The 14,564-nt window shown below is 47.4% G+C and overlaps 1 protein-coding gene and 1 long non-coding RNA gene across 25 annotated transcripts in view; one reads left to right on the top strand and one right to left on the bottom strand.

Moving 5' to 3' along the window:
* Positions 1-14,564, bottom strand: part of Dgkg (diacylglycerol kinase, gamma) — a 193,493-nt gene that overhangs the window by 75,216 nt on the left and 103,713 nt on the right. For 7 of the 10 annotated variants that reach the window (XM_087575570.1, XM_087575569.1, XM_087575573.1 and 4 more), the window contains 1 exon segment: positions 7,885-7,949. In XM_087575570.1, the coding sequence (XP_087431696.1) occupies positions 7,885-7,949 (65 nt within the window). 10 annotated transcript variants of the gene reach the window in all.
* Positions 7,527-13,485, top strand: LOC120095691 (uncharacterized). 15 transcript variants are annotated; one of them, XR_015633646.1, is made up of 6 exons: positions 7,727-7,813; positions 7,904-7,983; positions 8,638-8,772; positions 9,504-9,676; positions 11,133-11,181; positions 11,987-13,485. It is a non-coding gene; the product is annotated as an uncharacterized LOC120095691 (long non-coding RNA). The 15 variants fall into 15 exon arrangements; XR_015633649.1 differs by having other exon boundaries at positions 7,904-8,004; XR_015633648.1 differs by having other exon boundaries at positions 7,730-7,813; positions 8,716-8,898.

Below are 14,564 nucleotides of genomic sequence, written 5' to 3'. Positions count from 1 at the left end.
CTTGGGAGGGCTTGCAACCTGACCAGAGCCAAAGCAGTTTAACTAATCCCCAGCTACATATAAATGCTTCTGAGATAACGTTTATTGTTACTATAATAATGTAACAATGTTCTAAGTCAGTGTATATGGTGTCGTCTCAAGGAAGTAAAACTGTACAGGGAATGCTGAGAGGAAGTAGATGTTGATGGGATCAGATTTCCCGGGATCGGGGATGGCACGGTTTATCTTTCTACCGTAAGCTTGAATGGATTGTCCAAAGAAAAGCATTTAGGAAGTAGTCCATTCAACTTTATAAAATCACACATCATGTTCACCACGGAGAATCGAGGGTTCTGAATTAGCTTCATCTGCCACAGGGTCTACCTCGGTGGTGAGAACAGTTCTAAAAAGAGTAGCTACTGTTGTTCCAATGCTCCCTGATAAGCACTTTAAATACATTTCTCTACCGAATTCTCAGAATAATTCCCCAAGGTCACAGACTCGCAGCCGGCCGATGAACACTGAAAGTGTAGTGCTCTGACCTCCACTTGGGGGTGACTGGGAGCTTAGGATGGGTCCAGTGTCTCTCAGGGTCCTTATAAGTGTAATGGAGAGACACAAGAAATGCCATTAGAGGGACATAGTTAGGTAAAGACTCAATTGACCATTGGTGGCCTTAAAGTTGGATGAAACATAAGGGTATCACTTCCTTACAAAATACCCACGGGACTCGGACTAAAAGTAGAAAACACCACAATCAACTTCAGATGGGGGCTTTTCTAACCCCCAGTGGTGTTTAAATGTTTTAAAACATCGCCTGATATATTGGAGGAAATAGGAACAGGCAGTTTAGTCCATTGAGCACCTCTCTTGAGATGCTGAGTACTGGGGAGAAAGCAAAGCCCGATTCAGGGCACTGGACTCTTAACTACTAGGAAATTATCCTCAGGTTGGCGCTGTTATAAATCTAAATACCTAGACTGGGATGTGGGAGTATTCATGGGCTCAAGAAAGGATGCCTTAGAATGGTTTCCTTTTCAGATAAAAGCGTTTGCTATGTAAATGGTATAAATGTTGGGCTTGCCACAGGCAATCAGGAGAGGTAGCCCTTGAACTTTCAATACTGTATGCATGGAACATGTCAGTCCTCGTGGTGCTCCTACCTCCACCTCCCATCTCCATGCTTGGCTAAGGTTGGAGAACAGTGAAGGTGAGAGGCGGGAGTGAGAGAAGAGTCACATGTCCAGCACCTGACTGCCAGAGCCACCGGTCCTTTTACCCGCTGCACTCTCCATAGCCTCAGCTGGTAAGCCCTAAGCATTCCTGGAGCATTTAACATCTGTCCTGCGTGCACCCACCCTCCCTCCTCCCCCACTACCATGTCAGCCTAGAGACTTGCTTGACTCCCTCCCTGAGTTCAGCCTTCAGGTTTTAGCCTCAGAATCTCTGGCTGGTACTTAGACCCCTCACTCTGCCCCATGGTACCAGTGGAAGGAATTTTCTTCACAGCTCTAATCCAGGAGAATTTAATCCAATTCGACTCAACCCTGCTGCTCAATTAATATTATCTTCCCACCGGCCAGATTTTATACAACTTCGGGTTTCCTCCAACATCTCAGTTTAAGGACCCTGTCTCTGTAACAGTGATTGAGTGAGAGCCGCATCTTGCTTGGCACTCCATCAAAGGCGTACATTGTCAGCGCTTATCAGTGATTTAAGGCGAGGCTAAGCCCTCATGCTTGCGGATCAGTGGTGGTCAACAACAAATGTTGGGCTCCTACCGTTTACCATAGACGCTCTTCACCAAGCTTCTGGCAACCTTGCTAGACTTTCAAGGGAGGAAGCAAAGGATTAAAGAGATTAATTTACTTGCCCAAGGTCACACAGCCAGTAGTCGGCACAGCCAAATTTTGATGCCAGCTTGGGCTGTGCCCTGCTGCCTACTTCTATAAATATCCACTAAGCACTTGGTTCTTTGCAACGTATGTTCTAACCTTCTAGAGTCAAGCTACAGTAAGATTTCTGGGGAACCCCTCATCAGCGCCTTGGTCCTGTTCCAGGAGGCCAACCCTCCAGAGTTTGCTAACTGCCCCAGGGCTTTTAGGGAAGATGGTCAGCTAGCTATTGGCAGCACTGATTCGAAGAACCCTTTGAAGGGCCTGACAGGAAATAACTGGCTGCTTCGGTCTTAGTTGCTGAGGGATGTGCTCAAGTGGATGGCACTCAGCAGGTTTATATAACACATTCCTCCAGTGCTTGGGGTTCCCATGCACCAGTAAAAATACTCCACCGTGAGACCCTTTTGAGATGCTCACTGAGAGGGATACTGGGTGGCTTTAAGGAGTAGATTTCAGATACACAAAACTCCACAGTCTGGAAACTCCTTGAGGACTGTGGTAGGCTATCCAGAAGATGGGGGCCATGTCCTTTTTTGCCTCTGTGAACAGTGACCACTTCCGGTTTAGAAGATTGGGACTCACTGGCCTTTCCCACCCCCAACCAGTCAAAACTTTCTTCACTCTGTTCTTTTGCCTCTTTTGCAAATCGTCTACTCTGTAAGCTCCGACCAATGTGCCTTTGAATTGACTCATCTCTCTTGCCACCTCAGAGGAATCCGTGCGGTCTTCTACTCCCTGCCCTTAAGGGCTCTTGGTTTAGCTTAATGCTTGCACACAAACTTCTTAATAGTTTTTGAGCTAGGGATCATATGTTTGAATTTTGCTGTGAGTCACAGAGATCCCATAACTAATCTTGCTCCTTGCTGTGACAGTGGTATAGAAAGAAGACTTAGATTATAGGAGATAAGTAGGGGTGATGTCCTTGTCCCCACTTTACAAGCTAGCAAGAATTTTTTTTTTCCCCATGGAGACAGCTCACAAAGGTGGGTAAGCACACTGTGGTTCCATCATTCTTGGCCTTCAGTTTCTTCGTCTCTGAAGTGGGAGCAGCAGCACTGCCCCTTGAATGTGTCAGTGACCACTGAGTAGGGTCCCGTGGGCAGCACTAGGAGAAGGCCTGAGGAACACTGACCTAGAAAAGGGAGACCTTGGAAAGGCTCCAGGGCTGAAACTCTGGATTTTTAGTGGTAGTTTAGAAAGGAAATCAAACTCAGTGCTTAAAAGGTAAGATTTTCTCCCAGGCTCTCACCTTATCACATGGACTCGCCATTTGAGAACGCCCAGCACTTATGTTTCAAGGTTGCCATGAGAGTGAAATAATTTAATGTATTATAAAATACCTAGTTGGGTTGGGGATTTAGTTCAGTGGTAGAGCACTTGCCTAGCAAGCGCAAGGCCCTGGGTTCGGTCCCCAGCTCCAAAACAAAACAAAACAAAACAACAACAAAAACCAAACCTAGTTAACTACTTGGCCTCTAGAAGGAGCTCAAAATGAATCAAAACTCTTAGCTTGGGGTTGGGGATTTGGCTCAATGGTAGAGCGCTTGCCTAGGAAGCGCAAGGTCCTGGGTTCGATCCCCAGCCCCGGAAAAAAAAAAAAAAAGAAAAAGAAAAAAAATTCTTAGCTTGGTTGTCTTAGTTTTGTATCCTATGCTTAGTCTATTTATGAGTGGACTTTGAGGTATGACATTAAAATGTTCTACTAAGCTGAACCACTGCCTGTTTTTCCTATGGTTTGCTAAACGTAAATTCCTTTTGTATAAAAATAATTTATAAAAAGTATTTGAGGATTATTTTCCCTTCTTTGCCAGACTATGAACTCCTTCCTTCCTCTTCCTTTCCTTTCCTTTCCTTTCCTTTCCTTTCCTTTCCTTTCCTTTCCTCTCCTCTCCTTTCCTTTTCTTTCCTTTCCTTCCTTTTACAGAACTCTGACTGCTTTGGAACTCGCTATGTAGCTAGGCTGGCTTCAAACTCACAGAGACCCAGCTGCCTTTGCCTCCTGAGTGCTGGGATTAAAGGACTGCACCACCATACCTGGCTACATTATGAGTTTCTTAAAGTCAGGGACCGTGACTCATTTACAGCAGAACACTTTCTAACATTAGAATCTCGGTAGAATTAAAGTTCTGTGTCCTTGATGTTGACAGCGAGACAACACTTTTCATAACAGCTAAGTTAGGAATAGTTAATGCAAGGGGCCTGATTTGTCTGAGATAACTCACACTGCTACCTCCTGAGGTCTTACTTGTCTGAGATAGCTCACCCTGCTACTACCCTCTTGGGTCTGGTTTTTATTCCATTAACAAAGTTATTCCACTGCAGTGAACACTTGGCTCCATACAATTACCATCTTCCCTGGGAACAGCTAGTTTAGAGAGATCACTTGGGGTGGGGGTGGGGTTAAGAAACCCCAACAGAGTCATAATTGGATGCCTCTTACACACACACACACACACACACACACACACACACACACACACACACCATCTTTGGTACAATTTCAAACGTTCTCAGAACCACTAAAGCCTTTGGATCCTGGGCTAAGAATGATTAGAATAGCCCCAAGCAGACTGGCAATGTGAGAGTTCAGGTTTCCTAGCCGAGTCCAGCCCTGACTCGCCCTCTCTTGTTGAAAAGAAAACGAAACAAACAGACCAATTACAACTCCCTATATTTAGCCTCCAGGTTATCCCTGAGGGGGCCAGTTTTAGGCATTAATGCTAAAGGCTTGCAGCCAAGCAGCAACCACTCTTTGAAGAACTTGTGTTCTGCCCAGTAAAACGAAGCTTTGTTTGATAATATCGTTTACATTTTCAAATCCCGGGTATCAGGCTTTCTTCCTATCCCTTGTGGCCCTTCCTAAGTTTAGCTGCTGGTGTAATGGGGTTACCATGGCAACAACCACCTGCCTATTTAAAACCATCTCCAATGCTAAATAAGGAAGCCTAGAGAAAATGGCTGCCTGCCTGCCTGCCTCTCCGTGGACAAGTTGAATGCTCCTGGGTAATTTGGATATAGGCAAGCAAACAGGATGGAGCAGCGTGGACCCAAAGTTCTCCAGAGGAAATGGCTGGTGACTTTGTAAAACAGGGGCTGCCTCTGAAACAACTTCATTTCTCAAGCGAACATACGTACTTAAATTCGAATCCATAAGCCTGTCATCTCTGCTAGGTGCAATGTGAGGCCTGAACCCTAGCAAATGTAGCAGTCGTCCGTTAATGGGATTGGGGAAATGGGAGGGGAGAAGGTGGAGAGATCGTGATGAATTACTGCATTGCACTGAGGTGCACGCGGTGATACTCTCCCTGACAAGATCTGCCTTTCTAGTTGGACTTAATACTGTGATTTCTGATGCTCTAGTCAGCTCATGTATTGCTCTCCCTTAAGTTTTGGAACGTGGCGAAACTTCATCTTCTGCTTCCTTATTCTCCAAAAACAACAGAGCCGCCTTCCTTTCCACAGCAAGAGGCCAAGCAACAGCTGCACCAAGGGCTTCTTCCCTAATGCACTGCGCATGCGCGTTAACGCTGTCTCTTCAGGCACATCTGGTCCTTTCTCTGGGGAATGCCCTTCTCTTTTTATCAAGTCGTTAAAAAAACGTATTCTTGATTTCTTTATCCCGGGTCAGGCATCTCTGCCTTTAGGAAGCCCTCCATGCCGGCTCCATTCTCTTGCTTTCTGTTCTCTCAGATCACCTCTGCAGACATATCACTTCATACACGTTAGCGTGCACCCCTGCTTTTCAGTCTGTTTCCAGTGGGGTTGGGGGGCAGGGAGGAGTGAGTGCAAGGTCAACTGTCCCAAACACCTAAATAGTGTGTGGTCTATAGTTTATTTTCAAAAGATGTTGTTGAGTGAGTGGGCGAGTGAATGAGTGGGTTTCCCAGGCACAGGGCACCTTCCCAGACACATGCACTTGAGAGCGTGTGAGGGGTGGGTGTGAAGAGGACACTGAAAGTCTGTAGAATGGGTAGAAGGAGAGATTTGTTTTGTCTTATTTTGTTTTGTTTTCCAAAAAGCAATCTTGAGGCTGTTATTCTGCTGGGTCGAACATCTATCTGCCTTTCTGGGAGAAGAGAGGACACAAGTTTGGTTCTTTTTGTAGAGGAAGAACAAGAGGATGAATGAGGAGAACTAGATCTTATTTGTGTGGGAAACAGGCAGACTTCTGCTGAAAGGTTCAAGTCAGGACCACTTCCCAAGAGGCCATGGCACTCGCCCACACATCACGTGGATCATCAAGAGGGGCCTGTTCACTATGAGCATCGTTTCTATGGGGAAGGACTGTCTGGGCACCAGGAGGACCAAGCTGGACAGTGCCAGGGGTTCTGAAACAGATTAGTAACACCACAACATGCCAGGCCAAGTCCCCAGATGGGGAGGAGGATGGGAGCAGGTGGACACACGGAATCCTAGAACAGCAAGGAAGAAACGAGCTGGTCTCGAATTGTAACACAGTGAAAAAGCCCCCAAAGTCATTATTCTCAAAAAGGCCACCACACACATCCTGCCCAACCCAGCAGTGGAGCTCAAGGCCATCTCAGAAAAAGACTTGAAGAAGCAAGGACAGCTGAAACAAGGAGCTTTGAAACCGGCACGGAAACTAACCTTTGGTCAGGAGATCTGGTTTCTTGGGAATTCCCGGCCTTGCCAAGGGAAAGAAAGGTTCCTTCTGGCACCTATCTCTGAGGCTACTCTACATGCCTGCTGAGGATGCATGCCCAATCAGGGCCAGGTCTTGGGATCGTCAGTTTTAGTCCCAATATCAATGATCTCAAAGTTTTATGCCTGTCATTTTTTTCTCATCATTAACAGATTTGTATTTGACTTTTAAGAAAATCTTAAAGTTTGCCCACTTTCCCAGTGTAAACAGGATTCTTCCATGTAAATACTTTAATAAAATATGCACAGTGGTTTAAAAACAGCGGCTGCACACATGCACAGGCATGAAGAGGGTGGAGGGAAGGGATGGTATTGCCAGTTTGTAAGGATAGAAGCAGGGGCTGGCAGATGTGTGTGTAGTGGATTGTGGGTCTAGGGCCTGAATGTCTGAATGTCACCCTAATACAGTTCAGTTGCTGTTAGATCCGGCTTCACATTACCTCACTGTGCTCAGCCTCTCCCTGGTTAAGCTCCCAGGCTGTGGAGTCAGGAGCTGGGCTGAGAGTGAAATGTCCTCAAATTACACCCGAACTTCTGCTTTGGGGAGAGTTTTGTGGGCTCAACCAATAATAGCAACACTTTAGGGTCAAAGATCAGGTCCAAATTATTATCCCGGTATTGCCAACCTGCCTGAGGCTAGATGTGGAATCCAGGGATGATCTTCAAATTCGTGCAACAAAGACCATAGAGTCAGAGAAGAGAGACATGAGCAAGAAAGGGGAAACGGACAGCTCCACGGTGATTGTACGCCAGTCACAGCGCACTTCTGGTAAATTTCATTTGCTTTGCAAGACAGGTTTAGGTCCTCTTGCAACTGATCTGGTTTCTCTTTTCATTCCTGTTTGAACCCAATCTCCAGGCATGCAGGAGCCCATGCGAGGCTGCTGTGGTGCCTTCCACGGTCACAGCCATTGCAGGGGCCTCGCTGCTGCCCTCTGCCGTCCCGGAGAGAGGCTAGCACCTCCTCAGGTCTAAGACCCTAGCGGAGCCTTTTGCTCCCCCAACCTCCTGTGGGAAGCTGGTCTTTTGAGGGGAAACCTCTGAGTCCCTGGAGGGGTTCCAGGAGGCCAAAGGCAGGCGCCCTGGCACCCATGCCGTCCCCAGATGCCCGGCTCTGCTCAGTTCCTGCGGGAGGGGACCGGCCGCTAGGCTGTGGCAGGTTTCTGACATTTTTTTTTTCTTGTTAGAAATGGAAACCCTCCTTCCGGCAACGTGGCAGGAAAGCGAAGTCCCGGGGCGGGCGACCCAGGCCAAGGACATTTCCGTGGTAGCAGGTGGGAGGCCGCACTGGCTGGCGGTGTGGGGCGGGCGGGGTGCCACTGCGGCAGCCAGCCTGCTCGCTTACCTGCTGTTGAATTTTTCAGGGTGTTTCTCTCTCATCACATGGAATCTGTGTGCAATTGAAGCATCCTGGAAACGAAAGAAAAGGAGGCAGAAAAGCCTGGTTAGTGGTGGTGGCCACGAGGTATGGTGGGAAGAGACACATATACACTCCTGGAATGCCCAGATTCTAGAGATTCCAAATTACAGGGGCGCAGCTCCAAGTTCAGGGTCACCACTCAGTCTTTTGAGAGCCTAGCTTGGTTGCCTCAGAGCCTGGCACTGTGATAACAGCATCTCAAGCCCAGTGAACGGCCACAGTTCAGCCTTTGGAAAGAGAGGCAAGAGCAGGCTCTAGAGTGAAGAGAAAGGTGCTCTCTTTTTAGAATAGTGAAGGGCTCTCCTCAGGTGAAGCCAGAGGCGGGTGAGGAGTGTGTGTGTGTGTGTGTGTGTGTGTGTGTGTGTGTGTGTGTGTGTGTGTGTGTAGTGGGGGAGGTGATGGTGACATAAAATAGGGAGTATTTTGACTCATGAGAAGTTGCAAAAATAGGACATTTCTCATGTCCCATTCACCCAGCTCCCAGCAAGGATAACATCTTACATAACATCTTGCACATTGTCAAAACCCAAAGCTGATGCTGGTAGAGGTCGGCCTGTATTAACTCTTTGTCGTCTGTTTCACTCAAAACAATCAATAATAGTATTGGACAGCAGGGTTAGCGGATAGCAAACGTGTATTGAACATCTAACTTCTGCTTAGTAATTGTTCTGTCCACAGGACTGTTTCTGAAGCCAGCAACGGTCGTGCTCCCTTCCTACCCACACTGCTGTCTTCTCCTTCCCTCCTTCGCTGCAGGGTTGGCCATCTGTACCACAGAACTCACCACGAGGCTTCACAACACTGTGTTTCTGGGTATCCCATTTCCCACTATGAAGTCTCTTAGCCCCGAGCCCTGTCTGCATCCCACACTCCCATCACTGCCACCCCGGGTGCTCATGGTTGACTGGCGTTGGGGCTCCATGATTTGTAGGCCACCCTGTGAGTGCTCATGTGTCTAGTGTTGGGGTTCCATCATCTATAGGCCAGAATAGGGCTCAAAGCTGAACGCAGTTCTGCAAACCTAGCCTTCTGCACCTCTTAATGAGCCCCTTTCCCTGCAGAAGAATGAGTCCCCTTATCACCCAGTCCGAATCTAGCACTGTGGGGGCAGATGCTGAACACTGGAAATAGACTGACTTGATTTAGATTTGCCCAGAATCAACAGCAGTAGACAATCAGAAATCTCGGGGCCTGCTGGGACATGCCTGTAGTCTTAGCCCATGGATATATGGAGGCAGGAGAATTTAGAGTTCAAGGCTAGCCTGGACTACAAGGTGGTAGGTCCTGCATCTCAATGAACCCACCCACCCACACACCCAACAACCAAAAACCCATCTACTAGACCATGTGTTTGAAAGATTTTCAAAATTTCATAGAGCCAAAAAAAGAGTTCACAGAGCAGATTTTAACTAATGTATACTCCCTCTTCCTTCCTCCCTCTCCCCCTCTTCCCTTTTTCTTTTCCTCTCTTCCTTCTTTTCCTTTCTCCCTTCTCTCTCTTTCTCCCCTTCTCTCCCTTCCTCTCTCCCTCTTTTCTGGGACAGGCTCCTACCATGTGATTCCAGCTGGCCTGGAACTCACTATGTAGACCAGCAGTTCTCAACCTGTGGGTTGTGACCTCTGTGGGGGGTCCACCGACCCTTTCACAGGGGTCTCCTAAGACCACTGGAAGACAGAAACATCTACATTACGGTTCATAACAGTTGTAAAATTACAGGTATGAAGCAGCAATGAAAAGAATTTCATGGTTGGGGTCATCGCAGTCTGAGGAGTCATATTAAAGGGTTGCAACATTAGGAAGGTTGAGAATCACAGATGTAGACTGTACTCGGCTCAAACTCAGAGAGATCCTCCTGCCTCTGACTCCCCTGCATTGGTATTAAAGCCGTGTGCTTCTATACTGGGCATATTGTTTCTTGATAAGGAAAGTCTACAACAGAACATCAAGTACAGCTCACTGAAGAAGCTTTTGGGGTGCATACTATGTGGGATGAATTCATTAGGGATAGGGGTGACTCCAGCCAGCAGCCACTGTGTGGAATCTGGGAGGGCAGGTCTCAATTACTGGGTTTATTTTGTAGCTGGTAAATATTCCTTGGGCATTTAATGGTTAAATTTTTTTTTTTTCCTTTTTGCTACTGATTTATTCTTGTAGTTTTCTGACTTGTCAAGAGCTGCTGGTCTGGGTAGAATCACATGTGCATGCATGGTGGCAGGTATCAAAACTCAGGGAGGCCGGTTCCGATCCCCTGGACCCACACGGCCTCTCAGCTCCTCTGGGCAGCAGCTCTTCCTAGCCTAGACCATGCCTACCTCCCTCTCTTCCAGAAAATCTCAGTGCACACTCCCAGTAAGGTAGACGCGATATTTGTCAAGTGATTTTCTAGAATTCCAGAGAGCACTCCATCTAGCTGTGTTCCTTTGAAGCACTGATTTTCTCCTGTCAGGAAAAAAACCAAACCAAACCAAACCAAACCAAACCAAAACACCCCCAAAGAAACCCAAACCCAAAGCCAATATCCATATATTGTGAGGCAGCCTGATTCATACATCACTGCCATTACACACACACACACACACACACACACACACACACACACACACACACACACACACACACACGCTGAGACTGGCCCCTGGGTCTAATTCCTGGGATATTTGCATAGACTTTTCCCACTGGTCAGTCCTAATCACCCTTGGTTTTTCCATTGCTAAGTTTTGCATGGCTTCTTATTCCAAAGGGCAGCGTTTACAAGATCATTAGCTCAGCATGTGATTCCTGATTTGACCGTATAATCTCTTGACAAATACACGGAACAGCAAGGGAGAGCTAAGCTGTCTCCTGAAAGGCTCAGACTTTGTTTCTCTTCCAGCAGATAGGAAGGGTCAAGAAGGGTCAGGACTCCAGTGTGCCCAGTTGAGCGGCTCCATGCTGAGCACTGGCCTTAGGGTGTTTATTTTATGGGCTTAGATCCTTTTTCTCTGATGCTGAGTACTGCAAAGAACATTTTCACTCTGGAGAGTGAGACAACCGTGGCCAGTGGAAGCAGCTATCAGAAATGCCGGCCTCAGTCTGAGCAGTCCGACACTGTGTTCTGTGTGTTGTGGGGCAGTCTCCGGTGGGCGGCGTGTTCTATGGAGTGAAGGGTGGACACGATCTGTTCTTTCTACAGCCTACATCAAACACGTGGTTGGATGAAGGATTTTGGCTCTCTCCCAAACGTAAGCTTCTGCTATTTGGACTCTGAGATATTGGAATGCCAGGCCAGTCCAATAGTAATACAGCAGATTTGTGACTTAGAAGTTTCTAGAAACCACATAAAAAGTTAAAAAATTGAAATCAATTCATGGGTGTTTTAATTAGCCAAATATGCTCCAAATTTTATAATTTCTATATATAATCAGTAAAATTATAAGTTTCATTTTTTATATTGCGACCTTGAAATAGGACGTGTTTTTAATGTTGACACGCACACCTTTAAATTAGACATTTCAGGTGCACAGTAGTCACCTGTGGCTTGTGCTTGCCATCCCGGGCAGTGCAGGGCTAAGTCACTTTGGCAACTTTTAGAGACTGAGGCAGGAAAGAGGTCACAGGGTGGGCTGCTTGAAATTTGGATTGTCTGAAAATTTTATGGCAGATTAGGGAATAGGAAAGGTGTGGCTGACTTATCCAAGTCACTTCTCAGTGAGTCTTACACGTGACAGATTAGAACTCAGTGTCGACAGAATTCGAGTTTGCAGGCATCTGACTTGTTGACACCTTCCCTAGTGGGTAAGAGGCTTGTCACTGTGGGATGTGGGCGGGTGAACATTAGTAATCTATAAGGTGGAAAATGGTATATGGGCTGGTGGCCCTCTGGCATCCAAAATAGATTTCACAGAGCCCAGGGATTAGCTGCTCACCACTCTGCTAAGGCCCACTAAAAGCGGAGCCTGTGAGGAGCTCCGAGTTACACGGGCTCCAGGAATGATTTTGTAGTCCCTAACTTCCTGTCACTGATATCTGGCCATCCTGACCTTTCAGCTAACCCGAAAATAGAGAGCAGGGAGGAAGAAGCCAGAGAACTGAGAGGAAGCAACGTGCTGGATGGCTGTTCAAGACCTCTTCCCAGGAGGTGTCCGCAGTTAGAAGAACCATTAAGCTGCAGAGCGAATCTTCAACGATTCCGGCTGGTCTATGGGTGTATGGTGGCACGGAGTCCTGGTAGCTCCCTGGACAGGCCAGAAGAGTCTGTCTTACTCAACCCTCTATCTACCCTGTTCTGTTCCCCCCGGGGCACCGCATCGGTTGTACAACTGTCATCTTTATAGCTGCAGGGTAATAACCATTTGTTCACTAGGCACCGCACGCCCTTCATGGCGGCCAAGACTTTACAGGTATCTCTTTGCCAGGGGTGGTGTGTGTGTGTGTGTGTGTGTGTGTGTGTGTGTGTGTGTGTGTGTGTATCTATGTTTAAGCATCATAAGGAGGTAGAACTGGGTTGGTTTACATAACTACTTCGCTCACAAAGTTTGGGAAGTCAAATAGGAAGCAAGACCTTTTGCAAATGTCAGCCCTACACTCTGTCAGGGTTGAGGATTGGGTACTTATTTTCTCAAGATTTCTACCTTCCACCTTTTAAAGAGCGAGCACACAAAGCCTGCAAACATTCTGTGAAGGGAAGGCTAAGGGCACACTAACGGGCTCGGAAGTCCCACTTCCTCACTCATCTGCAGTGTGACAATAAACACGTGCAAACTGAAGGTACGCGAATGGATTCCCTTGGAATATTGTAGCCAGACCAGGCCGGGTGGGGAAGCATGGTGGCCAGCCCAGGGTGATGGTTTCTGTTTGAATGCTCTTCCTTCCTCCCTTCCTCCTTCCTCCTGAAAGAAGGTAGTAAACTCCTGCATTTAGGGCCTGGGCATCCATTTGAGGGACGGTTGTCAACAGGGCGCTGAGTGGAGACAGTGCTGGGAACTCTGTTCTTCCCAGCCAGAGCTGTGTGCAGAAAGGGAAGATGAGTTGAAGGTTCTAATAGTAGCCATGGCTTGACCCTGCCAACCAGAAGCTCCTGGGTAGCTTTGCCTGTCCGTCCATCTGTCCTGCTGCCAGCTTCTTCTCTTTTCTTGGGTCTTTCTCCTTCATTACCTAATGTCTGTGCCCCAGCCCCACTTCCTGTGTCCACTCTGCTCCTGTGCTGCCTCTCTTCTCTGAGGCCTTGCTCAGGACCATCAGCACCAGAGTGCTCCCAGGAACTTCATAAAAAAGGAGAGTCCCAGACCTTGCTGAGAGTCAAATTACAAATCAAAATCTGGTGCAGTGTGGAACTTTCATTTTTAAAAAAGGGGGGTGGGGCTGGAAAGATGGCTCAGCGGTTAAGAGCAGTGACTGGTCTTCCAGAGGTCCTGAGTTCAATTCCCAGCAACCACATGGTGGCTCACAGCCATCTGTAATGGGATCTGATGCCCTCTTCTGGTGAAGACAGCAACAGTGTACTCACATATGTAAACTAAATAAATCTTTCAATAATTTAAAAAAAATATACAATGACTTTATGAAATTTTTAGGCAAATGGATGGAACTTGAAAATATCATCCTGAGTGAGGTAACCCAACCACAAAAGAACACACATGGTATGCATTCACTGATAAGCGGATATTAGCCAAAAAACTCGAAATACCCAAGATACAATTCACAGACCACATGAAGTTCAAGAAGGAAGACCAAAGTATGGATGTTTCAGTCCTTAGAGAGGGGAGCAAAAATACTCATAGAAGGAAATATGGAGACAACATGTGGAGTAGAGACTGAAGGAAAGGCCATCCAGAGACTGCCCCACCTGGGGGATCCATCCCATATGCAGACACCAAACCCAGACAATATAGCTGATGCCAAGAAGTGCAAGCGACAGGAGCCTGATATAGCTGTCTCCTGAGAGGCTCTGCCAGAGCTTGACAAATACAGAGGCAAATGCTCACAGCCAACCATTGAATTGGTTCTCGTTTAGAGAAAGGACTGGAGGAGCTGAAGGGGTTTGCAGCCCCTTAGGAAGAACAACAATATCGACCAACCAGACCCCCCCCCCAGAGTTCCCAAGGACTAAACCACCATCCAAGGAGTACCCAGGGATGGACCTATGGCTCCAGCCACATATGTAGCAGAGGATGGCCTTGTTGGGCATCAATGGGATGAGAGGCCCTTGGTTCTGTGAAGGCTCCAGCATAGGGGGATGTCAGGGCAGGGAGGTAGGAGGCAGTGGGTGGGTAGGTGAGGGAGCACCCTCATAGAAGCAGGGCAGGGGATGGGATGGAAGGTTTCTGGAGTGGAAACCGGGAAAGGGGGTAACATTTAAAATATAAATTCAAAATCTAATAAAAGAAAAAAAGAAAGAGGTGCTGTGAGGTATCTCCTACTGGATTTGGAGGCCTTCCTTCCCTCACTCCATTGCTTGTAGATGTGTGAAGATGGGGTGAGTGTGCACAGCCCACAGCTAAGCAGGCTCAGGATCCCCTGCAATGCTGATTCCCAGCTTCACTACACAAAGGCAACAGGGGAAAAGGATAATTGGTCTGGGTGCATCACAGGCTCTCAGTAAACACCAGCAGGTTACACAGTGGTT

This window comes from Rattus norvegicus, chromosome 11 (assembly GCF_021556685.1).
Source record: "Rattus norvegicus strain SHRSP/BbbUtx chromosome 11, alternate assembly SHRSP_T2T, whole genome shotgun sequence".
Taxonomy (NCBI): Eukaryota; Metazoa; Chordata; class Mammalia; order Rodentia; family Muridae; genus Rattus; species Rattus norvegicus.
Note: the sequence above shows the minus strand (reverse complement) of the source record. Positions and strands in the feature narration are given on the sequence as shown.